We start from the raw sequence: 25503 nt of genomic DNA on the forward strand, positions 1-25503 counted from the left end.
GCTTTCTGAGATGCAATTTCCTGGAAGGGTGGGGTGGGGAATCAGATTGGGATTTTTAAAGTTGCTTTGCTTCAGAGACTTAACTGTTGACAGCTCTGTTTTTACATCTCATAAAGATACTTTGGAGGATGCTATGCCAAGCCAAACAGCTTGGTGGCATCTTTCCAGCAATATGGCCAGCACAGTTATCATCATGCCCCAAGCCCAGGCTGAGGGTCTTATTCCTCAGCTGCTTTCTCTCACCCACTCTAAACTTGCAGGAGCTAATTTTGCTAGCTAAGAAGAATGTAAACAGGATCACAAGATAGTTCCTCACGAATAATTTATAGCTTCATCCAGCCACTAGTGGGGCAATACGACCTCTGTTTTCATTACTGCAATATTGGCAGTTATAGTTGGGTGGCACCTTGAGATACTAAATTGCCAGTGAGGAAATGGCCCAAGCACTCCATTTTATTTGGCATGATCTCCTTTTATTCTACTGCAGAGGCCTTGAATTGGTTTTGGCTGGTGGACATACCTGAAATTTTGAGAGTATATTGTCAGCCTTCTCACAAAATGATTGCTATGGATAGCATGACCTGCCCCAAACCGATAGCCAACTCACGAGGATGCTTCCTTGTCCTGCTCTCTAGGCCGACTCTCTTGTCTTCCTTGTCCCGCTCATAGCCCCAGCTTACCTTTGCTTTTATTTCTTGGCACTTCTAAACAAAAAACCAGCAGGATCATTCCTCATTTTTATTTTTGCAAGAATATTTATAGGGGACTCGGATATATTGTGGTAAATAAAAATTTGGTACTGGAGACTGACTACTTTGTTTTTCAGTTTCTGGTTTACTTTAAAAAAACAAACCAATGAATACTTAATTTTGAGTTAGTGTAAGAACCTTTCCAGGTGCCACAGATACTATTTTAGGAGCCCCAATCTATCGGATGGACCACTTCCTTTTTTTTTTTTTAAAGAAGCTGGGAAAACAGTGGGACCTACTTTTAAAACCTGACATCAAACTATGATGTATCAGTCACCTCTGGTAATTTCTGGATTCTGCATTTGGACATTAGCTTGAGTAAAAAAAAAAAAATCACAACATGGTGTGTAACTTGTGGAGTCTCTAGAACATTTTGTCTCACTATTCATAAACCAAGAAAAAAAATGAAGAGGGAGAAGTGACCGAACTGAAGCCATGGTGCAAGTATTTAGTCACGGGTCACAATGAATGTGGTAGAAACCGAGACTAAATTCAGAGGAATAAATAGCTTTGACCAGTTCAGGAGTGTCCACAGGGTTTGGTACAAAAAGTCAAGGTGGTAGCCATCTTGGTATAGTATAATCAAAGCTCTGCCTATTTTTATGCATGACGCAAAGCTTCAACACACCAACGTGGCCACCATGTTTGACTTTTTGACCATACCCTGCCTTGGACCAGTTACTCTTTCTCTCTTGACTACTGTGAGGACGAAGTAGGAGGACTCATGTTATGCTCACCTATTGGAAAGACAGTAAGATAATGAGTAAGATAATGAGAAGGAAAAACACTTACCAGAAATAATTGAATTATTTCATATTGGAAGAGGACAACAGCAGATTCATAATTTCAAATTCTCTTGATATATCTACCTCTCTATTTATACCCATTATAGCTTTGTGAATATATGCTTTTTTCCCCCTCTAGATGAAATTATATGACTAAGATATAAGAATATTTTAAGAAGTGTAAACCACATGTTTTCATTTTTTTTTGCTTGATTTAGGCAGTTATTTATAGGATCATGGCTCAATTAATTATTTTGTTCAGAACAGCCCACAAGTGACAGTAATTATCTAGCAGTTTTTTCTCCTTTTGCGATTTGTGAATCCTAATCTTGCCTGTGCAAAGAAGAGTATGAGTACGTGGGCATAGTGTTACTTGCTTTTGTTTTTGTTTTGATACCCTGTATGGTAAGGACTTTGAAGATTTTGTAGGGAAAACTGGAGGGTGAAAATACAAATGCATACATGACAAGAGGAAAACAAGTGTGTGTGTGCGTGCGTGTGTGGGTGGTGGTGGTGTGTGATGAGAGGAAAAACAGCTATTTAAATCAAGACTTGGCTTGTGCCATGCGAAGTATCCAAGTTATGCATCTATCCATCTCTGTTACTAGCAATGAGCAGGTGGAATTAGGCCTCCAGAGTAACTAAACAGGCTTAGTGGGGAAGACTCTGCCAAGAGCCAGTTTGGTCTAGTGGTTAAGGTACCAGGCTAGAAGCCAGGAGACCAGGAGTTCTAGCCCCGCCTTAGGCATGAAAGCCGGCTGGGTGACCTTGGGCCAGTCACTCTCTATCAGCCCAACTCACCTCACAGGGTTGTCGTTGTAGGAAAATAGGAGGAGGAAGGAGTAGAAGGTATGTTCCCCACCTTGAGTTATTTATAAAAATAATAAAAGTGGGATTAAAAAAATCTAAAAAGGAAAAGATTCTTGGAAGTCCTGGCAAATCCAGCATACCTCATTAGCATGTGAATTAGCATGTAAATTGAGTTGTCCCACAATGCACCTCTGAGGAAGCTGTTTTGTTTCCACTCCCTCTCCCTCTGTTCCTTCTTTCTTCCACGGATCAAGCAGGCAGCATGGATGCTGCTCTCTTTATCAGGGCCACGTGCTTGGGCCTTGATGAAGAATTCCGCCCCTTTCTTCCACACAGGCCTTGGTAGCAAAATAGGGCTGAGGGTTTAGAGCAAACTATTTAGAAATAAAAGAAGAACAAAGGAACTTCATCTTTTCACCAAGATGGATGTAACAGAAGCAACAATAAAGTCAGTAAAACTCTTTTTTACTTATCTTAACCTAATTTGTCTAAGCATGTGATTTTTTTTGCTTGGGAGGGCTGAGTGTGTAAGACCAATAACCTGTGTTTCTCTGGCATGCTCACTGAAGCTAATTTAATATTCTTTTTCTGTGCTCAGCTTCTTTGCTGTGTTATAAGCTCTGTTCCAATTCAGTGGTTCTAGCAGGCCACTAAATTGGCTTCAGAGATGATGCAGATTGTGTTTCTGGATCCCCTCCCCTTTCCGATGGTGTCCTTTTCTTGTTTTCTCCTGCGTTTGAGGCATAGCTCTCTTGGTGAAGCACCCCTATAATAGAAAAGCGAGCCCTCCATGCCAAAACATACCATTGTGGCTTCTTTCATGCAGTTATGTCCTCTATAGTTGCTGGCCTTGACCGATGTTGGATCGTGGCCCTTCCCTCTGTCTGAGTGCAGGCTGGGTTAGACTGGGATGGCGCTGGGGGTGATGGCAAAAATCAAAGTTCAGCCACTGTCCAGTAAAAGATTGCCCATGCCTTGGTCGGATCCATGACGCTCGTTCCATTACCTGAGAGCGGTCAGTTCTTTTACCTCTCAACATTTGAGGAGGGAAGGAAGGACATTCTTCTACCTAATTGCATAATTGTCTCCCTGCTTCCTGAAGAGCATTTTGGAATCAACTCAGTCTTCACTAGCTGAAGGATTTTACAAGGGTAGACCCCCAGCGCCATCCCAGTCCAGCCCAGCCTGCACGATTTCTAGGTCAAATCGTGGTCTCTCTTGATGATTCTCAGAGACTCTTCTGATCCTAAGTGTTGAAAACTAACAGCAGTTTCCTGCATTTTTAGGCAGGAAATGTAACAATTACATCAGAAGCACACACAGAGGCTTATCACAGTCAAAGCCAACAGCCCCTAAATTATCCCTCCCCAAAATGCAGCTTTATCCACATGATGGATAAAGGTTGCTATGATGATACTACTCTGTATCACCTTAAACTTCCACTCTGTAATAAGAGGAATTCATAATCAAACTGCTTTATCCACTACCGTTCTTTTAAGATGCACGTGGAGGAGAACCTAATGCTGTGTCCAACACCATATTTCAAAGAAAAACAGTTCGGTGACCTTATTTAAACATGTTGGAAGTCTTCCTTCCTGATGCTGCTGTCTAGGCCAGATACCTGTGCATGGGTGCCATAATGGGAGTTATAAGTTGGGGTCTCACATTTTGCTAAGCCTTGGTTTGTTTTCATTTGTTGAAAATGGTATGGTGCAATAGTTCATATCAAATGCTTAGACATGAACTACTGTTAGCAACGCACAATATCTGGATTTAAATACCATTGCAATTTAATGAATCCTTAATTGTTGCATTTCCTCAATCAATAATTTCATTGTTAAGATTTTGATTTAAATACACAAATGTTATCACTAATTACTCTTAACTGAGCTAGAGGGCAGTCTGTGTGCATGCACACATAAGTTATATTCAGGTTTATCAGATACGAATACAGATAGCCAAGGATGGGTTGTGTTGTTCTTTGGATTGCCTCCCAAAAAACAAACGTCCTTGTTTAGCAAAAGTCAGGAGCAGTCTGGTTGCACCTTTTCTGACTAACACAATTTATTAAAAGGCATAAGCTTTCATGAACTGTAGCTCACTTCATCAGATATACGGATGTTTAGCTAAACACCTTTATTAAAACCAGAAAAGAAACATACTGCAAGTGATTACCATTCATTTGTGGTATCTTGGGCAAACTCACTTGGAGAGCACAATACATTAAAACCAGGTTATAGATGGTAAGTGCCGCCTTCTGCAGCGGAATGTTGGTTTGTGGCTTTTAAACAGCCCGTCTCCATTCTGCAGTGATTCCAGGAGAAGCCAGGAGCCTCATCGTGGGATCTGTCAATTCTAACTGCACAAGTCACACAAGCAAAGACAGGGGACATTACCCATTTAATTAAAGTATTGCAAATTAGTCAATCGAGGCAGTAAAATCAACATAAGGGGATTACAGTAGATCATTTCTGTTCCCCTGGACGAGGCCAGTGAAGTTAGGATTGTGACAATGCTCAAGTGGCAGAAGGTTGTTTTGCTCAGCCCAAGACAAAGGCAAAGGCTCTGCTCCCATCCAGTAATTGTACATGGACTGGCACTGGGGAAGGCACATTGATCCCTCCGTTGTGTCACATTTAATGAGCGGCAATGTTTTCCTTTTAAACAGCCTCTTCTTCTCCAGCCTCAGCTTCTCCCAGCCCCAGAGACACTTGCCAGTCATTTAAGACCCTTCAACCCGTCTGGATATCAGCCACATCCGACCATATTTTTCCTCAGATACGGAAAGAACAGATTATGAAGAATAAAATTGTGCTGTCTATGCTTTTCCTTCCAATACCAGACATGCTCTTGCTGTATTCCACCAGAAGAGGGTAGAATTTGGAAAGCACTTGACGTCAGCCTGGAATTCCTATTGTGCTTAAAAACAGCAAAGGGAAAACAAGCACAACTTTCTCCTTGGCACCTTGTTAGCCCTTGCCTGAAGCAGATGGTGAAAAACAGTCAAAGACCTTCATTGCAAAAGGAATGCAAAAGATTTTCCCTTGGAGGCTGGGAAGACTGCAAAAACTGCTGGTGGAACTTACTGTTGTTTTCCTCTCCCTCTGCCAGGGCTGTCCTGTGTGGGTACTTTTCATTCTCCAGGAATACAGCATTTTCTGTAGGGAAGATTGGCCTCTGATGGAGAATCCATCCTACTTTGGAAAAAGAGAGAGCAAGATCCCAGCGCTGGGTGAGTTTCCTTAAGCGTTTCTTTCTCTGCACTGAAATCTGTCAGAACAATTCAAATAACTGTGCTCTGGTTCAAAAGCAGCCAGATGATTTGTCTCTTTACCGGAGCTTGTTGCACTCTTCGCAAGGCTTCGCAACCGGCATATAGGTTTGGGTCCCCTTTCCTAGCCCTGCTGAAATTCATTGGAGTTTAGATTGGCTAAGACACAGCAAGCGTTGGCTTCTTGCAAAATTACTTCAGATTTGTCCAGGGGAAGAAGCTGTTGGAAACACAGCTGCAAGAAAATAAAAAATGACAGAGGATGTTAGTTTTCAAGAGCTGGACAGCGACAGGTCAGAAAACAGTGAAGAGATGGAGATTATTGTTAATGTTGGTGGAGTAAGGCAGGTGCTGTATGGGGACCACCTAAACCAGTATCCCAACACAAGGCTAGCCGAACTTGTGAACTGTTTATCAGGAGGATATGATACGATTTTCTCACTTTGTGATGACTACGATCCTGGCAAAAGAGAGTTTTACTTTGACAGAGATCCAGATGCTTTTAAATGCATCATTGATGTTTACGATTTTGGGGAAGTTCACATGAAGAAAGGCATCTGTCCCATTTGTTTCCAAAATGAGATGGAATTTTGGAAAGTGGATCTGAAATTCCTGGATGATTGTTGCAAAACTCACCTCAGTGAAAAAAAGGAAGAACTCGAAGAGATTGCCCGTCGGGTCCAGTTGATCTTGGATGACTTGGGAATGGACACCTCAGAAAACCGCTGGACAAAGTGCCAAAAATGCATCTGGAAATTTCTGGAAAAACCAGAATCATCCTACCCAGCTCGGGTTATAGCAGTCACATCTTTTCTACTCATTCTGACCTCATCTGTGGTGATGTGTGTGGGGACCATCCCAGAACTGCAAGTGATAGACTCTGAAGGAAAATCTGTGGAGCACCCAGTTCTGGATAAGATTGAAACAGCTTGCATTGTCTGGTTTACTCTTGAGTATGTCCTCAGACTCATCTCTTCTCCTAATAAGTTGCACTTTGCTCTTTCTTTCATGAACATCATTGACATTTTTGCAATCCTTCCTTTCTACATCAGCCTCATACTGACCCATCTGGGCACCAAATTGATGGAATTAACCAATGTGCAGCAAGCTGTACAAGCACTTCGGATCATGAGGGTTGCCAGAATTTTCAAACTGGCACGCCACTCATCAGGTCTACAGACATTGACCTATGCGCTCAAGAGAAGCTTTAAGGAACTGGGGCTTCTCCTGATGTATCTAGCTGTTGGGATCTTTGTGTTCTCTGCCCTCGGTTACACAGTGGAGCAAAGTCATTCTGAAACATTGTTTAAGAGCATCCCTCAGTCCTTTTGGTGGGCAATCATAACCATGACCACTGTGGGTTATGGAGACATCTACCCAAAGACAATGCTGGGGAAACTCAATGCTGCTATCAGTTTTCTTTGTGGGGTCATAGCCATTGCCTTGCCCATCCATCCCATCATTAATAACTTTGTGCGATACTACAACAAGCAGAGAGTTCTAGAGACAGCTGCCAAGCATGAGTTGGAACTGATGGAGCTCAATGCTGGTGACCAGAAAGGCAGCAGTCCCCAAGATAAGCCAGCACATCTTCTGGGGAATGGCAATGAACATTCCCGATGGAGCAGCCACCGGAAATTCTCCTACAGTGACACTTTCATTCACCTCCTGTCAGATGGTAACTACTGTCGAACCAGGCTTCAGAGTTGTAAGTAGTCTGTCTCCATTCAGCAGAAGTCTGGAAAAAGGACTCCTCTGAGATCAGAACTCTTTTTCACAGGCTTAAAACAAGCATACGTCTCAGCATCTTCTTTTGGTAAGTCGTGGATTAGAGAAACCGAAGAGTGCAGAGAATGTATGGCCAGGTGTGCTGTTGTAGACTGTCACTTCAGAGGCCAAAAAGATAAAATAAAAATAAAGGTCTGTGATCCTCTTGGCCAGTTAATGTATCGTGATTGGTTATGCAACCTTATAAAATCACAAAAGATGTTCTGCATAATAATAAAAGCGAAAATACATGTGTATAGAGTTGGTCAAAGATCTCTATGGCTGGAGAGTGTCGCTTGATAGAAGATTAAATCATTTCGTAATTTCTGAACCATCAGTATGTATAGCGCAATGCAATCTAAGGTTCTTATAAATGAAATCCAGTGGAATATATGATACTCTGGGAAATGTGTTTTTAAAAACCTGTAAAATTTGGTGATACAAAATTTCCTTTGTTAGCAAAGAAAAAGGATTGCTCCTGAAGGAACTAATATTCAGCTAGTGTATTAACAATAGAAATATAATGCCAAATAAGAGGATTTTCATTGGATATGTTTTTCTTGTCATGATTTACTTCAGTTCCTTGTAGGAAAGTTCCATATTGTAAAACTTTACAACAGCTTTTAACCCTTTTATAAGTCACACTGACATTCATTTGCCTTCAGTCTTGAAAAAAGGAGAAATAAAAACGATCAAAACAAAACTTGTCACAGTAGCATGTATTCTATTTATAGTGGTAAGATGTTTGTGCAGTTTAGCCATACAGCACTTGATTTCTTAACAAGAGGACAGGCATCTCCTGCAGCATATGTCCTGAAGGACATGTATAGCTTGGGGAATTTATAAAGTGATATACAGTATATGGACCTAGGCAAATACAGTCAAGCAAAACATCTTATAAAACTGGTGGGATTTTAAATGGCCAGAGCCATTCAATTCTGGGTGGGGTTGCTTTATTGTGCTTGGAATTTCATAGTACAATTATTCAATCCAAAAGTGATTGATATTTCACATTTTAAGAGTGGTGGAAGAGAACTGAGTATCTGAATTTTTGATAATAAGTACATCAAAACAAGGGTACCATGAATAGGTAGATCACTTCACCCCAAAAATCATCTCATCTGATAAGTAGAATGGCTACAGTTGCAATGAAATTTATTGGAATTGGAGTTTGATTTTTGAAAACAAATATTTGACTCACCAGCATCATTCACTTGTACAAGTCATGTGATAAGAATGTCTTGGATTATTTTCTTGTGTAACGACAGTAGACTATTTGTTTTCCAAGAAGCTAGATCACTTTGCCCTGGTGCTGGATAGGTAGGGCAAACGGAAAACGATCACAAAGTCTTTTAATTTTGTAACAACCTTTTGCCAGACGTAATAAGGGGAATCCAATTGTCCTCTGCCATTGCAGCTGCTGTTGTATGCTCAGTTCTGATCCATCAGATTGGAGAGTAATTTTTAAAATTAATCCTCATGCTTCTACTTACTTCTATTACTTGGAAGATCTCATTAGTATGGCATGTTATTTGTGGGGCAAATGGAAAAGTTTGAGGCAATGTTTAATCCCCTCGTTTTTAAATTTTCTTTTTATTGATTGCACTAAGAACAAATAAAGTAGCATAGGAGGTGCCCCTCTTCTCCTAGCCTGATAACCACCCCATGAGGTCAATGGAGGCAGAAGCAGTGACTCAGCAAAGGCTATCCAGCTTTAGACTCATGGCAAAGTGGGATTTTGAATCTTAGCCTTAGGGCTGCTAGACTACCACACGGTGTGATTGTTGCATTTGGAAACAAACAATTTACCAGCAACTCAACAAAAGGAAATAGATTCTTGTGGACAAGGATAAGGATGTATGTGAAGGGATCTGGAACTCTCCAAATCCCAAAATGCAAGCACTAAATAAAATTGTCAACTAATCATTACTACAGCCTTTAGTACTACAACTCTTATTTAGCATTATATTCATATGGCAATGATTCCTTTTATTCCGAGTAACTGTTTCTTTAGTTAGAGATCTGAGTAAGAAGCAATACGTACATTTCACTACTTCAGAAGCAAATTAGGAATGTACAATGCTCTTCTAGAATAAAATGGCACCTATGCTACATTGCCTAGGGCTTGGCCATGACAGAAGATATCATCAAAACTAGACCAGGGGCAGATCTAGGTATCCACAGCTCAGAGGAGCCCAAATTCATCTCCACAAAAATCTTGTAAAAACATCCTCTTCACCATAATTCAGCATATTTTAATAACAACAATCACAACAACAGAGGGTGTGTGCCACCCCGCCACCCCCACCCCCGCCCCAGGCTTTTCTTTGTTTACCCCCTTCCCGACTTGTTGGGTGCAGAACTGGCTTTGGTAGAGTGTCAATTAGTTATTTACTTTTCAAATTTGTATTCAGACACTCCCAAGAAAGCCAGCCCACCATTGCTAGCTGAGGCAGTTGCTGCCTCATCCTGGTAGGAGATGGGCTTTTAGCAGCTTTCCTGGGGAAAACAAGGTTATTCATAAAGTCTTCCTTCATGATTGTAGTGCTGGATTAGGACCAGGTTGACCCAGATTTAAGTCCACCTTCAGCCACAGAAGCTTGCTGGGTGATTTGGGGGCCAGTCACTCTATCTCAACCCAGTCTACCTTAGAGAATTGTCATCACGGGGTAAATTAGAGGATGGAATTGGTCCACCACCTAGAGGAAACACAAGATGCAAATTCACCATCAAGCAAACAATCTTGCATTGAAGTCTCCATTAAGCTGTTGGAACATAAAGAGCAGCTCATAGTTTTTCTCGAGAATAAGAATCCTGTGCTTCCCACACTTACTTGTTTCTCTAAGCAATGAGAAGTTCAAGGAATGTAGCACTTACTGAGATCTAGTTGTATTTGAAAGAAAGCCACTGACTTTTTTTCCAAATACAGCTTTGTAATGATTTCATTTATTTATAAAAATATAGATTCAGTATAGCTAATCACACTGATTGATTGATGTCAGAGCCCACTGCTCCCATTTCAAGTCTTGGGAGAAAGAGACACTCCCCTAAAGGTCTCTCTCAATTTTCTGTGCCTCTTCCTTTCTCTCTTTTTGTAAAAGGAACAGTCAACTATAGCCCAATGAGACAAGTGCCTCATCCCCCTTCTTCCAGGTATACGATGGGAGAAGATTTACAGGCAAAGACAAGATTGCTCCACCACTGAACAATCCAGCCAGAACTGCTGTTTAAATATAATGTAAATTGACTGGAAACAACTTCAAAGCCCTATTTCTGCAATCCACGACATGCTGGAATAGGGATCATGCTCCTGCCTTCCTGCCCAGCCTCTTCACCTGCTTCAGGTCTTGAGGACAACAGCCCTACCCTGTTGCATAGGCATTAACTCTGCATCGAATCAAGAGCTAGCTGTGTGGGACATGTGGGTGGCAGGAACCCTACAACATCCCTGGATCTCCAAAATTAGACAAAAAATGCATTAATGTAAATCAACATTAAATATGGCAGAGATCTTGAGAGATCTTAGGCTTCTTGCATGGCAGCTTATGAGATTCAGGGCATTTTTCATGTATTTTTTGGCTCCCTCACCTGGTCATCCAAAGGCTCCTGCAGCTTGTTTGCCTAAACCTGGCAGGGGAGATCAACTGCACGTGCAGAACTTGGGATGCAGGAAGAGTGGACTTGTCCTACCCATCTTTCAATAATTCCAGTAGTGCTGCTGGGGCTCAGGAGGGGCCCAGGCAAAAAGCTTGCTCAGGAGACTACAACATACACTGGTCTATTCCCCCCTCAAATTCCCCACTCCCCCCCAGTTTCTTCCCTCTCAGTTCCTTTCCGGCTTGCCCTTGTCCTCTCTCTCTCTCCTTTCCATTCATGATGTTTGGTCTCCACTTGCATTTTTTTCCTCCATCATCACTCTTCCCCAGCCATGGTCCTCTCATTCTCTATCTCTTAATGTTTAAAAAGCGGAGGTGTGTGCTGCTGTTGCATCCAGCAGCATTTTTATTCCTCCAGAAGGTGAGAGAAGGTGGGGGGAGTTGAAGACAGGGTCTGCCTTGGTACTGATTTGGGGTGAAGCCATGGACCTCCACCTGGTGATCTGTGGCCTTAGCAGCAGCACTCCACAAATTTGCTAGTCAAGAGTGCTCAAGTTTCTTTTTCTCTAAAACACTGCCATTGGTTCAGTGCTATGGAATCAGCTTATCTGCTTGCAGAAGCATTATGAAAAAGCAAAGGAGTTCCACTTCAGATGCAGGAAGTTCATTATGGAACTATCTCATGTCAGTAAAGAGGAGTACAATCTTTCTTGGGATGCTGCTGTTTCATTTCACCATACTGATTTCCATATCCATTCTCACTGTAAGAGGAACGTACTCTTCATCTGACTCCTTCAATTTGTATTCTTTCATTTGAAAACAGTAATATTTTACATTGTACTTTGAGCAATCAGTGTGACATTTTTATGGAAATGAGTTTAAAATGAAGATGAATTCAGAATTTGTGTGGGAGAAGAGTGGTGCTCAGCCAGTTATATCACACTAAGATATTTACAAGGAAAATGAAACATGCAATCTTATGCATGTTATTTAGAAATTAGGTCCATTTGTCTTCCTTGAAGATAATTTCCCAAAAAATGTGTATAGGATTGCAGATTGCAGCATTCATATTATCTGATGGAACCTCCATGGAACTTACTGCAGGGCAAGCTGTATTGGATGATTGCCTTGGGCCCAGATCACCTTCTCCAGAACACATACTACAATGTAAATGTTAATGTGAAAGCAAGGGAAATAATTCAATACAGGGAGAACCACCAATTCAATTCAATTCAGTTGAATTCAATCATCTTATCAAATGAATTCAATTATTGCATGTAATTTTAATGAAGTGAAAGCAAATATCTATTTTATTCTAATCCCACCTTCTTTTGAAACTTGTGCCCCCTACCATGATATTCAAAGTCAAATTCTCAGCCCTCTAAAAAAGTCGATCACTATTATCATAATGCCTGGGAGCTGGGAGATATAACATCTGCCACTGTGGTATGACTGCCATTTTAAAAAAAATCTTCGCTGATCTCCATATGGCAGCTGATGCTGTAGCTCAGTGGTAGAGAACATACTGTGTTTCCAGCAAGTCTCAAGGCTTCATCCTTGGCATCTGGAGTTTAGACAGACTATAACTAGGAGGGTTGAGAAAGATCTCTGCCTGAGACACCAGAGAAATGTTGCTAATCACAACAGAAAAGTCACGGACCAATGATCTGGCTCAGTAGAATTCACTGGTACATGAAAGGGCCAAAAGCTGTGGTTGCTCCATGTTCTAATAATATCACTATGTTCTACAGATGAACCATCCTATTGGGTGGCTTCCTGGCTGGTATAGGGACAAAGCACAACATTCACTGCCAATGGAGCTTTTTTATTTTTCCTTCTGGTCAGCCTAACTATTGCAGCACACACACCATTTCCAGCCAATCAGCTGCAGAAGGAGATCTTTTCTTCAGGAGACATGTGTCAACCAATCAATCAGTGGTTTTTCAGGCTCCAGCGCTTTGCCAAGTAGCTATTTGTACAGGGTAAGAAAAATGAATTCCTAGAGAAAAATAAAAGCTGAGTGACCACAGTGGAAAAGGTGAGGTTTACCTTAAGCGCAAATTCATCACTCCTGGATGCCATTTCCTCCACTCACTTCTCTCCCATTCTTCTACTGTCAACAAGAGAAACATAGATCAGTTTGGCCTTGCAAATTTGTTCAGCTATTGACCAAAAAAGGCAGCTTGTTACAAAGAGTGGCAAGCTTCCAGGAAGAACACAGTCGGTCTTCAAGATTTTAAAGCTTCCCAGCTTCCCAAGTATTGTAAGTCAGTCTCCTGCCTCAATCCCTACTAACAGCATTAGTAGGGAATATGACAGCTGAATTCCCTTTTGGCATTTCTATCCACCTTTCCATTGTCTAAGCTCTCAGTCACACAGGGCTTCTCAGGTGAGAATGCCACTGTGCAGTAGTTTTCTTATACTTACAAGAGGTGATTTCATGGAAGACCTATCCTCATTTCTTTCAACATTTGTCTCATTAATTTCCATTAGAGGAAACAGTATTTTCAAGAATGATACAAGAATCTGCCAACAAGATTATTTCCAAACTTTTAAATGGATGTAAGAAATAGAGTTTTTAATTTAGTCAAGAATATATCTTTATTTTTATTTATAGGTTACACACACATTTCTGGGGTCTTGGTCCCATTTCTGCTCAAGCTGTTTTTGAAGACTTTTGAATCAAAATTTATTTGAGCATAAACAATAATGTCTTATCACTGCTATTTATAGATTGCAATATCACACAATTTTTGGCTGTGAAATTGGTGGCCTAGTGCCCAATGCAAACTTAATACCATCAGCACAGTGTCTGGAAGTATTTTCTTCATGGGATTTTAAACATTCTACCAAAGAGCCTTGTGGTGTCTTTCAGACTACCTGAAGCTTTTTTGAATTAGTCTGTTTCAGCTGATGCAGGGTGTTTATGTGCAACGTTGTTAAGGAACCTCTCTTAGCTATTTTTTGTGGGCAAAGCTGATCATAGCTACTCTCCCTGAACTTTCTTTCTCCCTCTTTCTCTCACACATGGAATTATTATTATGGGTAATTATATTACCCATGTTAATAATGTTATTCAGTAACCCTTTCTATCCAATGGTTTGAATGTGTAAGTGTATAAATAGTATATTTATTTTTATAAAAAAATGGTCTGACTCATTGAAACTCTGTCATCAACCAACAAATACTGATGGTTACCTGGAGGCAAAAATTCAGCATACATGCTGCAACAGGGTCAGTAAATAAGACAGTCAGAAAAACAATTCTGAGATTTCTTTCCATGTCTAAACATATTACATCACCATTTGGAACAATAACAATGACAGAAGAAGGAGATATAAATAATATTGATATCAGAAGGGCATTCTCATACTTGACCAAATTAGTCCCAGAGCTCAACTTAAAAACAATGTTTGCTTGGGTCCTTTACAACATAATCAAAGACCTGTCCATGTGGTAGAGCTTTTCATACTTGTTCCTGAGTATAGTATTAATTATTACTAGCAAAACACTCATTGGCTGATGGACAGAGGATGATAACATGAAGAGCCTGGGTATTATGCAGACTGTTGAGGGGAGTATGTGCATCTCTGTCTTTCTGGTCCACTGATATACAGCTCAAGAACCTGTTTTGTTCATTCTTGGGTGAGATTACTAATTCAGCCCTTTATTCCTGATGGGATGATAGTGATAAATTTAGACAGTTTTAAGCATCAGACAAATCTATGGAGAATGAAACTATCACTGCCTGTTAGCCCATCTTCAGAATCAAAGGGAGCATGCCCTAAATTCCAGCTACTTTGCTCTCATGATCTGCTTGCAAACTTCTAAAATGCCCATAGTTGGGACTATGCAACTTAGACAGACAGATACTGATTCTGGGACAGATCCTACAGGGCTTCTCTGTAGGATTTTTCTATATTTCCCTATTAGTGCCTTTCAGCTAATGTCATTACTTCTTTACACTTGCACAAGAAATCCTTTGAAAATATAATGAAAGCTATAGACCTATCCCAAGGGGAAGATTATATCTCACAGTGCTTTTGAAGAAACTAAAGTTACATCAATAAGTCGCCTATTTTCTTACTAAAAGATTTCTATTTCATTAAAATTTCTAATTAAAAAATCGCATTAAATAGGCTGTTGAGCTAGCCAGTATAGTATATCACAGCTTGATAGCAAAGAATGTTTTTCTTCCATCAATGCAATTGATGACATTCCAAGTACCTGTCTGAAATCACGTGAAAATATCTTGAAATCTTTCTTACTATTAACACTGGAAGGTATTCTTTTCCTGCTTCTTTATCAAGGCAACAGAATGAGTCATCCCAAGATGGAAGAACAGCTTTCTAGATCATGAATAAACTATGGCTCACTTTATTTATTTATTAGATTTCTACTCCACCACAGTCTATTCATTCTCTTGGCATCTTGCAAATAAGATAAAACAATGCATTAAGAACAAGACCAGAAAATATAACCAAAAACATTTAAACCCAAACAACCAGGCATCACAACCCAAATGCCCTCTGGAATTGCTCTAGCTTCTGCTTCTTTCTGAAGGTAGCCCAGGTAGGACCTAATCTCATCTCATGCATGAGGTCATTCCAGAGGACCAAAAAACAATGCCTCTGGGTATCGCCCCCCTTGACTTTCCCCAAATGGAGAACAATTAGCTGTTTATCCCAAAATGACCCCAACAAGTGAGGAGATATGGTCCAGTAGGTAACCATATCCTGCAGCCAAGCTATGCAGGGCTTTATAGGTTAATACAAACACTTTAAATTGCCCCCCAGAAGCCAACCAATTGGAAGCCAACACAGGTGTCAAGTGCATCCAACGGTGATTGCCAATGAGTACCCAGGCTGCTGTGTTTTGTATCAGCGGAAGTTTCTGGACGGTCTTTAAAGGCATCTCTCTGTAGAGTGCACTGCAGTCATCTAAACAGGTGGTGACAGGGACAGGGCTTGGTAATGGCACAGAGTAAAGTTTTGCACTGATCTCCTGATCAGACCTATTCTTATGAGGACAACACTGACTGTATTTGCTCTATGAGCTAGAAATTTTACTCGGCTATAGAGCTACAGATGAATGTGAGCAAAACAAACATAGGAAACTGAAGTAAGCAGTACAATATTTTAAATTAAACCACCAAAATCAAGGCCTGAATAAACAAATTAAACTTTGCCTGATGCTTCAGTGACAGTAATTAAGGCACCAGAATGATCTCACTAGAAAAAAAGTTGTGTTTGACGTTTGTGTTCCACCCCACCTAATTTTTAAGTCCTGTTTCCACCTGGTATCCTGGCTGTCCAGCAGCACAGTGAAATAGTGCTATCGTCTCTGCTTTAATCAGTCAAACCTTCAAAATGAGCCAGCAGTCCTATTGTTTACTTGATAGCAAGAGAACTATGCCACCCTCTTTTTCCTCACAAAATCAATATAAAATGTGCTTAGATTTTAAAAGTGACATGGGAGATGTCTCCAAATCAACTTGACATCAAATGATCCAGATCCCTATCATTTGCTACTGGCTGAATTTCTACATTCATTTAATGTACTGTATATACCTGATGTAATCCAAATGTTGCTTATTTATATCATAAAGGTGGGCAGCTGTACCATCAGAAGCTGCAAATCAAACACCTGCAGCCCCAGGTGGAAATGTATTTTCAGGTGGCTTGTCTTTCAGTAAGCCCAGACGCCAGGGAGAAGGTTTGCTCCTACTAATCTCAAGGCCCATCTCTGACAATAACTGCTCTGTTTAGGAGCGCAGCATGCCCTACTTGAGTTCTTTCCAGTGCCAGGCACAAAGACTAATTTACAATGTTTTTAATTGCTTTCTTTCAGTCCCTCAGTTGGCAGACTACTCTGCACTTCAGTACTAGTGTTTGACGTTTGTGTTCCTGAAAATTAAGGCAGTGCTCCATACATAATACTGTTTTATTCCATCACTGTGGCAAGTCATAAATTAAGTCTGCTAATCATGATTGACTTCTTTCCTCCAAACTTTTCACCATTGCCAATAATTAGTATTTATTCTTTTCTACGCTGTTTGCTTTTTATTCTCCCAAATTCTTAATTCTTTCTTTGCTTTTGCTATATTTGTTTTTGGAGGCACTCCAGGCTGGAAGAACTATAGCCTTTCTTGGACTTAAGGTGTAGTGCAGCCTTTTCCCATCTCTTTGATAGCCATTCCAGCTAAGCATTATGGAAGCAGTAATCCTGCACATCTAGAGCTGCCATATATGGTATGCAAACATCTGGATGACACGAGGAGCAAAAAATTAAGAATTGTCTGTATTTCTTTGCTGTCATCTAGTGGCCACCCACTAGACTCTTGCAGCCCTGATCTGGTAGCCCTTTTCTTACCATTTTAGATCAGCCATGATCCTGAAAGGTGCCTTGTCCTTTTCAGGCCCAAACTACACTTTCCTTGAAGAGACAAATGTTCTTGATCTTCAGCACCCTGGTAATAGTCCTGCTTCTGCAACATACTTAACTGGACCAGTGGGGGAGTAGGGAGGTACTGTGCCATGGGAACAGCAAAAAGGCATCCATCAACCAGTAATCTAAATCAGTGTTTCTCAACCTTGGCAATTTTTAAGTTGTGTGGACTTCAACTCCCAGAAGCCCCCAGCCAGCATGCTGGCTGCGGAATTCTGGGGGTTGGTCCACACATCTGAAAGTTGCCAAGGTTGAGAAACACTGATCTAAATCATGGGGAGGTAGATGTAGGCCAAATCACACCCAACCTTGCATAGGGTAAAGCTAACTCCACCCAGTCAGTCATGTCACAGGAATACTGAATCCTATTTTGCATAGTTAGTCCCCCAAGAAAAAGAGCTGGAGAGAACAAGTGGCCGAAAAGGCAGCTTCTATTACAGAACTCTCTGGCAATGCCCAGGAACACAAAACACACCTCCCACAACTCCCAAGCCATACCTATTGCTGTGTGGAAAGAGGAAACACAGAGCAAAGGGAAAATGTCAGCATCACCTCCTTCTCCTTTAAACCTGCCCCTTCTCTCTGTAGGGCACAGATATCTGCAATGCTGGATAAAGTGGGAGTGTAGAGAGCATTGGTGTAATGGGTGTGACAGAGAAGGAAGTTTGGTGTGTGAAGGAGAGCATCTGTGAGACTGTCTACAGTGGCTGAAGGCTCGGCTGCAGCAGCTGGATGAGAGTGGCTTCTACTGGAGAATTGCCACGAGGACAGAAGATGTGAAGGGACAGCTCAGAAGGATGGTGGCAGCAGGGGCCCCAGAAGTAGTTGCAGCCACACCAAGTAAAGTAAAGCATCTGAGTACCAGACCAGAACCGGGGGCCACTAACCCCCCCACCTCCTGTAACAGAAAGCCAAAGAAAAGCACAGCACCAGCAAGCATTTAGCAAGTGACTTTGCTGAAAATTAGGTGTGGGGGGTGGATATGTTGGAGGTATCAGCAAATCAGCATGTCTCATTAGCATGTGGATGATTTCTTTTTGGGATGCAAATTCTCCATGTGCTCACTTCCTCTTCCTCCTCCTTCACCATCTGGGAATGAAGCACCATGCGGCTTGTTGCTCCTTCCATCTTGGGCCATGCGGTGGGCCTAGAATTCAGGATTTTTGAAGCCATTAGTGGACAGCTAGGACCACTGAATGGAGCAGAGCTTAACATAGCAGAGAAGCCATGAAAAAAAATATTATCTAAAATAGCTTTAATGAGCACATTAGAGAAATATAGGTTATTGATCTTACACACTTAGCCCTCCCAAGCATAAAGAATCACATGCTTAAACATAGTAGGTTTAAAAGTAAGTAAAAGAATATCTTACTCATTTTATTTGGTCCAGTTACATTTTCGTTCAGGAAAGATGACTTCTTTTGTTTCCCTAAACTTAATTTACCCTCAGCCCTAATTGCTGCTGAAGGCTGCATGGAGTAAAGGGGAAAAATCTCCTGAATTCTAGGCCAACCTCATGGGTGAAAAAGGAGGAAGTGAAGAAAAAGGAAGTGGGAGTGGCAACAAACAGCTTCCTCGCACATGGAGAATTTGCATCCTAGAGCCAACCATCCTTGCTAATGAGGCATGCTGATTTGCTTGAAACTCCAACAATTTTGCCCCTTTCTCCATGCAGCCTTCAGCAGCAAGGAGGGCTGAGGGTAAATTAAGTTTTGGGAACAGAAAGAAGAACCAGGATAATCAACTTTTCTACTGAAATGGATGTAACTGGACCAAATAAATCAGTAAGACTCTTTTTACTTATTTTTGAACCTACTTTGTCTAAGTGTATAATTCTTTATGCTTGGGTGGGCTAAGTGTGTAAGATCAATAACCTATATTTCTCTAACGGGCTCATTAATGCAATTTTAGATAATATTCTTTTTCTGTGCACATCTTTCGCTGTGTTAAGCTCTGCTCCGTTCAGTGGTCCTAGCTGTCCACTAATGGCTTCAGGATAAAGGGAGGTTAAAGCACTGGTCTAAGAATACTAATGAAGAAGAACATAACTGTAATTGAGGAATTAGGTAACAGATGATGGGGGGCTGGGGGGGGGTCAAGATGGCAGCCAAACCTGTGTGATTGGGCTGCTGCCCCCTTTTTTATGTAGATAATATAGAAAATAAACATAGGAATAACAGGAAGCAAAAAAAAAAAGATAGACACTGTAGTTAATAGAGTGACAACAAAGCAAACTTTTCTGCACCAAGAAGCTTCTTGAATAAGGACAGCCTTGGGTTTAAACATCTATCCTGTGTATACATGTTGTGTTATCCCGCCAAGAACTTGTGACATGCTGCCAGTTTGTATCTTTTTCCATCCACAAACCCAGCCAATTCTCAAGCTCCCTCCCAAATGCCTGGACCATGGATGGAGTGTGGATCATGACATCAGCCCCACCATCTTGCAGAGTCCCCCCACAGTGAACACCACTGCATTGTTAGCAAAATGTTTTTAATTTAATGTGCTGAGAAGATGAAGTTAGTTAAATTCAAATTCTCGTTCCTCAACTTACATCTCTGGAAGCTGGCTCTGTTGATGAAGGATTTCTAGATCATACTATAGGCATCAAAGATTCTTGCAAGAAACTGGAGCAACTTCAGAAAATCAAGATGCTTCAGCAGATAGTCATGTCAGATACCAAGACTGATTTCTAATTGTGATGGTGGTGTTGGCATTTTATTACAAAATTCCTGCTAGAGATGCCTTTATAAGCTCATCACTTTTTCATTAAAATTAAATTCAAGTGAGTAATGGTACTGTAGGGGACAGCAATCCAGAGGTTTTTATTGAGATCCTTTATGCATTATTTTTCCTGGGCTATTTTTCAGGGAAATAAGAAGCAAAATAAATCTCCATAGGCATTTTTGATGAAATAGTTCAACTCTAAAACTCTTGAGATAGTAAATGCTGAAAAGGTCATTTCTTTCAATAATGTCATCATGACACTCCCTGCAGTTCTTGGGGAACCTAAAAAGGTTGACAGACCTGCATTAAGCAAAAGCATCAGAGCTTTGGGATATTTGAAAATCTTAGGTGCTATAGTGATAGCTGTGTACTGGCAGTACCCATATTGTTAACCAAACAAGTGCTTCCCCTCCCTTGCCCCTCAAATCTGTGCACTCTGAAGTTGATCTGGGAGAAAACTAGGAGTACAGAGAGGAGAGAAGAGAAAAAGTCACCACAGTGTGAACTGAGGTCTGCTTGCATGATTTCATCCAAAGCTCAAACATGTTTACCATTGGCACAAACTTTTGTGGATTATCAACCAAGAATGTTGTCCTCTGATATCTGAAGCAGTTCCATACACACTAGGCTTGAGGTATTTCAGACTTCCAGTTTGCTCTCGTGGCTGTAATGTCACCATGCATTCATTTCATTCTCTTACGGTTAGTTAAACTTAGGCACTTCCTCCTGAGGATCTTGTGCCAGTTTGAAAGAAGATCCTAACCTCTGCGTTTCCACATAGGAGAAGTGCTGAAAAGCCAAGCTAATTTATTTCTGACTCAATTGACATGCAATTGAAACCAGTGCAAACCTAGTTATCATAACAGTTGTTTTAGATGCTCTTTTTCCATTGGAAGGAACTCTTGCTTCATCCCTCCTTCTGAAGGGGGAGTGCTATCTGGATAGCATTGTAGATCCCCCCTCAATCGTTCAGGAAAAGCCAGCAACAGTGGATATGAGAAGTGTTTTGTCAGTTTCCCCTTTTCTTCAGCAGGCATACAGAGCACGGGCTTATTAAGATTCCTCCTGTTTGCCTTTTGTGTTGAGTGGGAATGATGGCGGCAGCGGGGGGCGGCGGGGGCTTGGTACCACAAACTCAGGATAGGACAGTAATTTTCACTCCTCAGCATGTCTACTTGGCATTGCTGTCAAACTTCCTCTAAGGTTTTGGGCAGTGAAGACAGAAGAAGAGCAGAAGGAAACTGCCCTTTATGAAAACTGGGTCAACTAGCTGCAAACATTGCTGGCAGTTGATGGGGGACTTGATTAATGATAATCTTGGCAGCCAAAGGGAAGCATTTTCAGATTTTCTTCAGGGTGGACATTTTCAGTAAATGTTAATATGCTTTGTAATGTAGGCTATAGCATTTAGAACTATCCTTTTGACCTCACTTCTATAATGGACTGTCTTTGGACAGTGCACTGAAATCCTCATTCACCAGATAATTTTAATAAAGAATATGAATATATTTTTATTATGATCACTGACCAGAATTACAAGCAAAAACACATCAAAAATAAAAATAAAGTAAAAACAAAACAAGATAAAATATTAAAATTGGTGCTGGATTCATCAGTGGATAATCAAAGTCTGCCTAATTTTACAGGCAGTATAACAAAATTTAGCTACGTTCAAGGAGACTGGACCATACTGATCTGATAACAACAACTGTACATTAAAAAAATCAGAATTTCCTGGGTGGTTTACCAGGTAAGGAGTTACAAGGTGGGCCCTTGAGTCCTCATAGACCAGGCTTTCTCAACTTTTTGACCCTGGAAAACCCTTGAAATATTTTTTAGGCCTCAGGGAACCCTTGCACATTCAGGCTCAAGTGTAGGCCAGAAATTACAAAATTATTACATTCATTTCATGTGTAGGCCTGTAGATATGCATTAACAGTGTTCTTAAACTAAAAATAAAGAATGAAACTTACCTCTTTAATGTGAAGTTGCCTGAATTTGAAATATTTTTTTTAATAAATCGTGATCTCCCAGGGAACCCATTGTGACCTCTTGTGGAACCCTAGGGTTCCATGGAACCCTGGTTGAGAAACCCTGTTATAGACAGTACAGTGTAGCAGGACAGGAGCTGTAGTTTCAACAGCTCTTTGTCCACAGGGGCACAGTCTCAGCTCTTAGGGGACTTTTTTGTATCAGCTCTCCAAAACTGCTATTGGGAGAGCATTGAAGCGTGCTAAAGTTAGTGCTCTTTGGAATTTGGAAACAGTTATGTGGTGTAAGTATTGTGCTGGTTTGTAAAAAGGGGCTTGACTGCTCAGAAAAATGTTTGTAGGTAGAGCAGACTAGTCCTGTTGGGCTTCCAGGTCTGATGCGTTGTTTAAATGCGCTGAGTACATGCTCATAACCCATTATTAGGAACACCTCCCTGGAAAAGCTGAGAAGACATATATTCCCAACTAAAGCTAATACATCAGTCACCTGATTCAGTGGGCTGTAGCCTACCTTTAAGATGCTTGTGGTTCTTGGTGGACAGCTGCTAGGACTCCTGAGCAAAAGGCATTGGGCAAGCATTCCATCTTTCTCTTTTTCACTGCAGTTGGGAACATAAAAAGACTTAAAATGGTAAATAATGTGGTCTTGTACAGAATTTTTATTAAGAACTTTGATTACAATAGCAAAATCTAATACAAACTAAACTTAAAGAAAATAGAGAGAAGGAGTAAAAAGTGCAAGGAAAAACAAAGAGAAAAAGAAATTTAAAGAGAGAAGAAAAAGAACATAATAAGGAAAAGAAAAATATATAAAGAAGTGACTTCCAACCTTCATCACATCAACTGTAAGCAAATTTAATGACTCTTCACCCCCTCTAAGGTTACAAACATTTACTCTTCATCCCATATCCCATCTCTCATCTATCAACAAAGCCTTAAGACATCATATTTTCAGTCCTGGTATCAGCAGAAAATCCAGAAAGGGTAGCCAGAAGTAACAACATTTTATTTTAACCTTGATCAAATAAACCAACTTTGTATTCCTTCCTTTTACTTCAAACAGTCTTAATCTTTAGTTCGTTCAAATATTTTGGAATATTTGGAGCAACGTAAAGAAAAAACAAGCTGCATTGATTTTCTTAGACGCAGAGAAGGCCTTTGACAATTTGAACTGGGCTTTCCTGTTTGAAGTTTTGAAGATATGAACTTTGGAGAGAATTTTATTAAATGGGTAAGATTGATCTACAGCTCACAGAAAGCACAAATAATTGTTAATGGAGAACTAACAAAACCCTGTGAGATACAAAAAAGAACAAGCAAAGGATGCCCATTGTCTCCGCTCCTATTTATTTTAGTTCTTGAAATACTGAACAGAGATATAAGACAAGTTGAGAGAATTGCAGAAATAAAGATCGAAAGAGAAACTTATAAGTTAAGAGCATTTGCTGATGATTTGGTGTTGGTTTTGGAGGATCCATTAAAGGGAATAGAAATATTAATGGGAAAATTAAAAGAATTTGGTATGCTATCAGGTTTTAAGATTAATAATCAGAAGACAAAGATGTTAACAAAAAATATGAAAACAGAGGATCAAATAGAACTAATGAAGAAAACTGGTTTTAAGATTGAGAAATAAGTAAACTATTGGGTATCACTATGACTAATATGAATTGTATGTTATTTCAAAATAATTATGTTAAGATATGAAATTAAATCAAAAAGGACATTTTAAGATGGGAGAAATTACAATTGTCACTGTTGTGGAGAATTTCTGTGATAAAGATGAATGCTCTGCCTAGAATGATGTTCTTGTTTCAGACATTACCTGTTTTGACAACTGATATACCATTTAAACAGTGGCAAAAGGATATATCTAGGTTTGTATGGCAAAGGAAAACGCCATGAATTAAATATAAGGTGTTACAAAATGCAGAGTAAAGGGGAGAATTGGGTTTACCTGATCTGAAATTGTATTTTGCAGCTTGTTGTTTGGTTTGGATGAAAGAATGGGTGTTACTGAGAAATGAAAAACTTTTAGAGTTAATTACTAAAAAAAAAGTATTATCATAGGATTTGATTTCTTTTCATTTCTTCTTTGTCCCATCACACAGAGTTCTTCAAGGCTTTAACAAGCCTCTTTTGTAAATCCAGTAGAAAAAAATTATCCAGGTCGCTTTCCTGGTTTGTAGTTTGTATTTCCTTTTTAAAATTTAAGACCTCAGCCAGTTTCTTTTGTAGATCCAGTGAAACATCCTTTTCTAAATCATTATCTTGGTCTGTCAGTTGTAAATCCACTTTCGATACCATATCTATCTTGTCAGTTAAAATTTGTTCTATTGTACATCTGACATTTCTTCAGTAACGTCTTTTGGACATAGTCTATCTGTCATGCGCTGCCTACCTCTGAATAACGTTCAGACACTGGTTTGCAAAGCAGGCTCTGGTTTATTTCAGAGTAGGTACAACGTTGGTAGAAAAAAGCTGAGAGTGACAGGAGCGCGCCGGTGCGGGGTTTAAATACCCCGCGCCGGTCAGCGCCCCCTCGCTCTCGGTCACGTCACCCCCCTTTGTCCCATGCGTTGCCCTGCCATTGGTTGAGGGTTTCCAGGATCGCCCATCCTCCGGTTTTCATTCTTCTGCTGATTGCTTTCAGCTGGGCGATCCCCGTTGTATTGCCGCTGATGGCTTGGGTGGCTCCGTGATCCGTTTAGCTATTGTTTGTTAGCCGTTAGTCGTTGTGGGTTGATGGCTACTTAACTTGTACCCCTTCACCTATTTCCTTGTCATTGTCATGAGTGCCATTGCGCTGATGACTTTAGCTCAACGGCACTCATGACATACTGCCCCCTTTCCGAATAGTGTTCTCCCCCGGGTTTCTGGGTTTTCCCCATGGAGCTGTCAAAATGTCACATTTTTTTTTTTTTTTTTTTTTTTTTCAAAGTTCCCGCCGGAGTAGTTGTCGCCCCTCCCTTTGCCCCTCCCTCTACCACGTGCCTTCCCAGGGTGTGTCCATGGTGCGCATGCTCGGGTTCTGACCTGGCGTGCGCATGCTCCAGCCACACCCTGTTTGTTTGGCTCAGTTCGGCGAGGCGAGAGGCGTGGCTGGTCGGGTGCTTCTCAGCTCCAGGTAGGGCCCTTCTTTTCTTATTTAGAGTGCGTCGCCTTTGTTGTGTCTCTTGGGCGTTGCCCCCAGGTTGCCCTGTTGACTTGCTTGCCACTCCCCCGCGGCCGGGGGGCGGGGGGAGGGTGCTGGCGATCGTTTGTCACCACCCCGTGGGCCCGGGGCGGGGGGAGTGAGTCCCGGGGGGGGGAAGGTCCACCCAAGTCGCGGGCTTGGGGGGGGCCCTTTCCCTTGGGGCA

General features: G+C 40.9%; 1 protein-coding gene across 1 annotated transcript; it reads left to right on the forward strand.

Annotated features, from left to right (window-relative positions):
• The first annotated feature begins 5277 nt into the window (after positions 1-5277).
• On the forward strand, positions 5278-7357 carry KCNF1 (potassium voltage-gated channel modifier subfamily F member 1). The gene has a single exon (XM_063291170.1). The coding sequence runs from the start codon at positions 5868-5870 to the stop codon at positions 7329-7331; it is 1464 nt and encodes a 487-aa protein (XP_063147240.1). The 5' UTR covers positions 5278-5867; the 3' UTR covers positions 7332-7357.
• Positions 7358-25503: the final 18146 nt, after the last annotated feature.

The sequence above is a fragment of the Candoia aspera genome, chromosome 1 (assembly GCF_035149785.1).
Source record: "Candoia aspera isolate rCanAsp1 chromosome 1, rCanAsp1.hap2, whole genome shotgun sequence".
Classification (NCBI taxonomy): Eukaryota; Metazoa; Chordata; class Lepidosauria; order Squamata; family Boidae; genus Candoia; species Candoia aspera.

Bases quoted from the DNA above. Each gene is read 5' to 3' on its own strand.
- KCNF1 (XM_063291170.1), top strand. From the start codon at position 5,868: ATGACAGAGGATGTTAGTTTTCAAGAGCTGGACAGCGACAGGTCAGAA.